The sequence below is a fragment of the Acanthisitta chloris genome, unplaced genomic scaffold (genome assembly GCF_000695815.1).
Source record: "Acanthisitta chloris isolate BGI_N310 unplaced genomic scaffold, ASM69581v1 scaffold24236, whole genome shotgun sequence".
Classification (NCBI taxonomy): Eukaryota; Metazoa; Chordata; class Aves; order Passeriformes; family Acanthisittidae; genus Acanthisitta; species Acanthisitta chloris.
Window position 1 is genome coordinate 1 of NW_008680098.1, and position 7,816 is coordinate 7,816.

The following is a 7,816-nucleotide window of genomic DNA, read 5'->3' on the forward strand; positions in this document are numbered from 1 at the left end:
GGAGCTGAAGAAACAATCCAGGTGAGCGCTCGGGGGTCTCCGTTGCGTTTGTGGTGTAGGGGAAACAGCGAGAGAGGTTCAGGGTGGGTGGAGGTGTCGTGGTTTAACCCCAGCAGCAGCCAAGAACCAGCAGCCTCTCACTCCCCCCCCAACGGGAGGGGGGAACATAGCCCCATACTAGCCTCTGTGAAGAAAGTTAACTCTACTCCAGCTCAAACCAGCACAGGAGGAATGATTTAATCCCTTAAAAAGTGGTTAGCACCGGCACACGCTGCCCAGGGCCGTGGTGGATGCAGCAGCTGTAGGAGTGATGACAGAGTGGACTTTGTGGTTTCATGGAGAAATTGGGATTTGGCTGAAGGTTGGGGATCTTGGAGGTCTTTTCCATCCTCTGTGGTTTGATAGTCCTCTGTAGGTCAGCCCCAGCCCACAAAATCCTGTGCTTCCCTGTGGGATCCCTGTGCCCTCCATGCCCTGCGCAAGGAGGAGGAATTCCCAGCACATTCTCCTATCCTGATGCTGCTTTGAAGAGCCATATGGTGTTTTTTTCCTACCTTATTCTACTTGGGAAGTCAGCTGACTAACAAAAAATACTGATAACTTTCAGTTTCCATGTTGTTTTCTCTCAATTCTAACAGCAAACCAGCACCTGAGCTGCTGAATGAATACTCTCGCAAAGTCGACTTCCTCAAGGGACTCCTAGAAGCTGAAAAATTGGTAAGATTGCTATTCCAGCTTGGAAATACTTAAGTGTTCTCTGCTTTATATTCCACATGTTACCAGGTTCCTGTGTTTGCTGCTTTGTCTCAACATAACAGCTGTTAAAACCTTACCAGGCAGTGCTTGTGAAATGGGGATTAATAGAGTGGGTCCATGTTTTGTCAGGAGGAGGTTTTGTGTGAAATCTCCTCTTCAAAAGCAAAGTGCACCTTGCCTACATCTCTCTCACTCCTTTGCTGGGGGATGCAGAGGCAGGTCCTGTCCTTCAGGCCTGACACCTCTCTTGGATGGAGAGCTGTGAAGTGCCAACAAGCTGGAATGTAGTTGGTGGGGTACAGTGGGCTGACTTGCCTGTGGAATTGCAGCCTTAGCCTTGCTGACCACCCCCCCAGGTGCCTCACTCTGCAGAATCCATGACTTTTCATTGCTTCTTCCCACTCACAGACTTCATCAACAGAAAAGGCTCTGGCAAACCAGTTCCTGGCCCCTGGTCGTACCCCTACGACGGCCAAGGAGAGAACCCCAGCGACCAAAACTGTCCATCTGCAGACCAAGGCTCGCTGCACAGGCCAGATGAGGAGTGAGCTGCTTGGTACAGTATGTTTTGGTGCTGCTGCTGCTTTCTTAATACTTCACAGATTGTCCTGGGGTGGTTGAGTCTGAGCTATGTCCCAAGCTGGGAAGGGAGTCACCTTATTGCTGGTTTGGATGGTCTAAACCCTGGGCACAGGCAGGGGATATCTGTGAGCACTGACCCTTTGTAATCTGCTCTTTTGGTTCTCTTTCTGCTCCCCAGGACCCCTTGGCTGCTGATGGTAAGTTTCATGCTGTTTTCTCTAATTTGCTGAGTGTTCCAGGGAGAGGAGGAGGAGGAGGAAGGTCAGACATTAGAGGTTGCCCAAAGTGTACTTTTAATTTAGTGGCTCACTTCTTTCTGAGCTAGCAGATTGCAAAAACAAACTCCTGACAGATGAAAGCAGAAGTTTTGTTATCAATGGCACTTGCAGGAGCCTCTTTGTAGAATTTGGGAGATGAAAATGAGGCCTGGGAGGAACACAGGGATATTGCATGGGAAGTTAGGGAAGCCAAGGCCCAGGTAGAATGGAATCTGATGAGGAATAATGAGGATAACAGGAAGCATCTTTAAGGTCCATCCCAGCCCCTTAACATTCTATGAACTCATGCAGAAAGAGACATTATAATTACAGAATTGACAATTAATCGACAATCTGTTGCTGTTCCTTTCTGCTCTGAGCAGATCATGTGATTTCTGGGTGCTTGGAGTAGGTGTTGTTAGTTCCTCTGGAATACACAGCTATGTTCCTGTAGGGAGATGGGAGGAATTCGTTTGTGGTTGCCATGGCTACTGTTACAGGGGCTGGAGCTGGGCCAAGCTAACGTGTCCTGAAAGAACACTGAGACACATGGGCTTAAACTCTGCCCTCAGGGATGTGATTCACCTGGGATCTGTTCCCTCTTTTGATGTTGTATCCTCTTTTCCCCCTTGGAGAGAGCGTTTGACATCCATATTCCATGGGGTAGAGGCCAAGTAGGATTTAGACCTCTGAAAATCCCTTACTTACTTAGTTTCTTCAGGCTGTGATTGTGTGGGAATTTAGACTGTGCTAAAACACTGATTTAACTCTTCTTTTTCCTCCAGATTCTGAGGAGTTGAGCATAAGGAAGAGAAAGTAAGTTGAAATATCTCATTCCAACGCTCAGTGTTTTGGGAACTGTTTTCCCAATGACCTTTAAATCCCAGATGTACTTTTATTTGGGTGAAGTGTCTGCTGGTAGCAACCAAATTATGATGACTTCAGCTGGCTGAACTGGCCTTGTTGTCTTGTAGAGTTGCAGAATCTGGGGAAAACTCAGGAGATTGACTCATAAGGAGTACAAATCCCTGTTTTTCCCCTTGTGCTCTCGCAGAGGCGTCGCAGCGAGCGAGAAGCAGTCAGCAGTGGAGCTGGATGCTGTGCTGCAGCACCACCAGGACATGCAGGAGAAGTTGGCTGAGGAAATGCTCAGCTTGGCTCGCAGCCTCAAGAACAACACTCTGGCTGCACAGAACGTGATCAAACAGGACAACCAGGTAGCATGTCGAAGCCTTCACCTCTCTTTGGCAGCCCAGAAGGTTAAAAAGTGCCAGTATATGTGAAATCCTATACCCATAACTCGAGTCCAGGTGGGTTTGTTTAGTCTTGAGAAGAGGAGGCTCAGGGGTGACCTTACTGTTCTCTACAACTCCCTGACAGGGTTGTGGAGAGGTGAAGGATGGTCTATCCTGCCATGGCTGCAGGGAGAGGATTAGAGGGAATGGCCTTGAGCTGATTCAGAGATGTTAGGAAAACTGTTTTCCCTGTTAGGGTGTTCAGGCCCTGGGATATTGCCCAGGGAGGTGGTGGTGTCACCATCCCTGGAGGTGTTTGAGAGGCATCTGAATCTGGTGCTGGAGGATCTGGTTTAGGGGTTCCAGCAGTGACAGGTTAATGGTTGGACTTGATGATCTTAGAGGTCTCCTCCAACCTTGCTGATCAGAGTGGGGAGAGGAGACCATACCTGTGTGCTGCTGCGTTGTGACTGAACCTTTTCTCTGTTGGAGGAAATCTCAGCCAGACCTTGCAGCTCTGAGTCTGACCCTATGTCTCTCTTTGCTCCACAGACACTGTCCCATTCCCTCAGGATGGCAGACCAGAACTTTGAGAAGCTCAAGGACGAGTCCGACCGCCTGGAACAGCACGCGAAGAAATCAGTCAACTGGCTGCTGTGGATAATGTTGATTGTAGTTTGTTTCATATTCATCAGCATGATTCTCTTCATCAGGATCTTCCCCAAACTGAAGTGATTCTGGTTTGTGTCCAGCTGCCAGCAGTGCAGTTGGGAAGCACAGCTAGGCTGAGAGCTGTCAGCAGTCAATGTCTTTGCCACCTATCACATCCTTAAAGAGGCTGTCCAAGGCTACCCTTGCATCTCTTCCTTGTGCAAGCAGGGGAGGGTTTCTTGGGGAAGCCTTTCAACCCTCAGATAGCTGATTAATTTTTACCTGGTGAATATTGTTGCCTGTTGATGGGAGAGCTGAGGTAACCATGAGAATTTACACTGAGCTGTTAACAAGTTTAGTGGACAGATAGAGTCAGTTTCAGTGTGGCTGAGGCAAATATGGCAACTCCTAGAAGGCATTTACCCCATATAAATACCAGTTGAAGTTTTGCACTCTTCTGTCTTCACAGCTTTTCTGTCCTGACCTAGGACTTGCTGCCAACAGGATATTTAATCTCAGTTCTGTACATACACAGCTGTAGGTGTAGGAGGAGAATGCTGCATTGAGGTGTTTGCCTGGCTCACATTCACACTATCAACAGGTAAAACTCTTCTCAGGCTCACCTTTTTCCCAAATGGGTATTTGGCACTGTGGACTTGGCAATCTTCTCCAGTTTAGGCTTAGAGGACTGAAGTTGCTCACTGTTGCAATGTTTGCTTCCCTTTTGTGTGTGCAAACGTTCTCACTCCTCATTGTTATGTTGATGCTGTTGCATGAAGGAAACACTGTGACCCTGCACCATGGAACTGTACACACACAGCTCCAGGTGGTACAGACCTCACCTGTGCAAACACTTCTCAGTGGGAGGTGAGGGCAAAGGAAGGTGCTGTCTTCAAGATGGAAATAATGATTGAAAAATCATCAGCCTTTACCTTTTGAGAGAAGTTGTGGTGGTCAAGAGTGTTTGTGTCACAGCATCACAATCAGGTTGGAAAAGACCTCTGAGGTCAGTGGGTCCAACCTAGGACCTAACACCGCCATGTCAACTAGAGCAGAGCACTGAGTGCCACCTCCAGTCTTTGCTTAAAACACCTGCAGGGGTGGTGACCACCACCTCCCTGGGCAGCACACTCCAGTGTCTGATCACCTTTTCTGGGAAGAAACTCTTCCCCATGTCCAAACTGACTCTTCTTTGGCACAGCTTAAGCCTTAAGGTGTCCAACCTTAGGAGTTCACTACAATAGAGCAGAGATAAAATAAATGAGTTTTTAAAACACTGCTCCTGCGAGAAGAGCATAGATCCTGCAGCACAGCAAGGTTTGTGGGACTGTAAGAGCCTTTGGAGGTGCTCGTGGTAAGCTGAAACCAAACCCTTCTGCATCTGTGCTGGTGTTTGTGGAGTCCTGCCCTGGGAAGTGTTGGTGCTGGGGTGGGAGGTGTGTCCCATGCAGGAGGGGAGGACCAGCAGGTCACCCTGAGTGTGTTTTGGCCGTTTCTCTGGCAGTTTGGAACACCAGGTGAGATGTTCCAGGCCTGGCTGGTGGTCCCAGCAGCCCTGGGCCAAGGGGAAGGGGAGGGAAGAGCTGTTTGTCACAGTTGAGTTTGTATCCCTGTTCCTTTAACAGGGTGTTTGGTGTTTAGTATCCCATTCACTTCTGGATTATCAAATGAGGGATTACAATATCCAGTACAGCTTTTTATTCCAGCTCCTCTGTGATATGGCTCCTTCTGTTTGAGCTTGTCATGTTTTCTATGTCTTACCTGCTCCTTACCTTGGACTTCACAGAAATTTATAGTTGTAGCAATCAACTGACAGAAATTTCTACTTTTCCCAGTTGTTTTCATCATCTGTGATGTTGGACATTTCACTGTGCTTCATTAGTCAATGCTGTGTCACCAAATTATTTTTCAATGCTAATTGTTTACCACTCTCCCTGCAGGCATTTCAGTCCCAGCTCTTCTCTCAGAGGCTCAGTGTGGGGCTGGAATGTTTTTTTTTCTGTGTCAGATTTTGGGATGCAACATGAATGCTTCGTCCTCTATAACATTTGCCTCTTTATTACTTGAAATAAATTATTTTTTGTAGCTTGCAAAAGGTTTGCTCCATCATTGCAGACAAGTTTCAAGCTGAGTTTTGCTATCAAGCCACATGTTGCCTGCAACTTTTTGGTACTTATAAATGAGGAGTTCAATTAGATCTGGAAGGGAATTACTGTCCTGGAGGAAACATCCACCTCTCCAAGTCATAGCAATTCCTTTACAAAGAAGCCTGGTAGGAAATGGGCTCAGAAATCCTCAGTTTAACTTCTTAGCATTGGCATTTCATGAGTGTTCTCTTGTTTTGAAGGATGAACTGCCAGGGTTGAACACTATAACTACTAACACCTTCTGTTATCTCATAGGTTATATATATATATATATGTGGCTGTTGAGCACTAAGCCTTTGCTTCCCAGGGCTTTTTTTCCCAGGTGGAAGGATGTTCCTTCTGCCCCAAACCCAAGGGCTCTCCTGCCTCAGCAGCCTGCACTCCCTGCACACAAGGGCTGGGGGATTGTCTTTGCTTTTTTTGAGTTCATGTAGCAATTACAGCCATTCAGCACCACTTTGAAGATAGGAGCTGGTGGTATTTAGAACAAAGAATGACTCAAAGCTCTGTGACATGTCCCAGATGGAGTGACAGTCTTTATTTTGGACTGACCTATGGTGGGTGGTGGATGTTCTGCTGTCCCATCCCTCCACTCCAGCTCATGGCACAGAGCTCCATGTGCTGCTGCTCTGCACAGAATCATGTTATATATAGAAATCACTTTCTGTGAGAGTTGCTTAACTTTCCTAAAAGCTTGGGAAATCCAGATAGATGTTTATCAGGCACTGGGCTGGGCTTTGCTTGGCTGCTTGGCAGACTACCTGCTTTCAGACAGCAAGGAAAATGAAATCAAAAATCTTGTGGAGGCTTGGGTCATGTCAGGCCGGTGACTGCAGCGATTCCAGACCTGGCAGCAGAGTAACTCTGGGTCAGTCTAAGCTTTGCTGGCAAACATCCTTGGTGGCAGAGACTCTGTGTGTTACAATACTCAGTGTTTAAGCAGTGGCCTCAGTCACAGCCAGACTGGGTGTTCTGGAAGGATTGTTTACAGGCGAAAGGCTCTTGGTGAGGATGCAGGAATGGCAGGAGTGGAGTGCTGGATCCCATGGCTCTTGTGGCTGAGCAGTCCCAGCTTGTTTTGGGCATGTGTTCCTTGGGGTTTACTTTGCAGAGTCTCTGTGCACGAGGCTTGAGAGGCTGTGAGCAGCTTTCCCAAACTGGCAGCTGTTCTGCTATGAAGGAGTGTCCTGTAAAGAGTGAAAATGACGTGGTGGGTTTATAGTGTGACACCTAGTCCTGTCCCTTCTCCCTGTCTCTGCTGTAAACTGCCACAGAACCTCAGACTTTAGTCTAATGATTAATAGTTGCAATCTAGTTTCTTGTACAGAAGAAATCCTTCCCTGTGAGGGTGGTGAGACATTAGCACAAGTTGCCCAGAGAAGCTGTGGCTGCTCTATCCCTGGTAGTGTTCCAGGCCAGGTTGGATGGGGCTTGGAGCACCCTGGGCTATTGGAAGGTGTCCCTGCCCCTGGCAGGGAGTGGGATGGGATGATCTTTAAGATCCTTCCATCCCAAACCGTTCTGGGATTCTACGAATCGTGAGAAATACGGAACTGTGATAACACAGCAGCTGGGAGCAGGTACTCCTGTGTCGTCTGCGGCAGAGTCCTGATGCCATTCCCACATTCCAGAGCCTGGCACGGGGCTGGCTGGCAGCTCCTGTCCTGCCCTGCCCCACAGCTGAGGCTCCGTGTGCACTCACCCTGTGTCCCACTGAACCAGAGTGACATTAAAACCCGACGGAGCTAAATCAACACCACCTGTCACATGATGCTGCCGTGACATTTCTGGCATGAGCTCTCCCTCTAATAGGAGCTGGAAGTGGGAAGCGGCAGCAGCTAGTGAATAATGGATCAGATACGCCTGATTTGTAACATTTGCAGAGGGAGGGAGTGTCTCCAGCGACAGAACAAACCGGTTATCACACGGGAACTGGGAGTTCTGCTCGTCCACAATCCCAGGGAGAGCTCCAGCAGTGTGGAGCACGCAGGGTCTGTGACTCTCCCCGGCTGCCCAGAGGGGCAGTGCTCCTCCAGGTCAGAGTCTGGATCGACAAAAACATGTATTAGTGTAAAGAAACGAAGAGCTAGAGCTGGAGGGGGTGGGTGTGAGCTGCAGCTGAGAGCTGCTGCAGGCACTGGGTAGAACAGAGCCCTGGGTGGGCCGTAGGGAGCCTGGAGCAGGGTCT

The 7,816-nt window shown here is 48.5% G+C and overlaps 1 protein-coding gene across 1 annotated transcript; it reads left to right on the top strand.

Annotated features, from left to right (window-relative positions):
• Positions 1-4: 4 nt before the first annotated feature.
• USE1 (unconventional SNARE in the ER 1 homolog (S. cerevisiae)) lies at positions 5-3,565 on the top strand (the record flags this gene model as incomplete). The annotated part of the gene is made up of 7 exons (XM_009077598.1): positions 5-21; positions 639-717; positions 1,165-1,317; positions 1,517-1,535; positions 2,381-2,411; positions 2,650-2,812; positions 3,383-3,565. Coding segments are annotated over 7 exons (645 nt in total), but the record flags the coding sequence as incomplete, so codon positions are not given.
• Between the last annotated feature and the right edge of the window lie 4,251 nt (positions 3,566-7,816).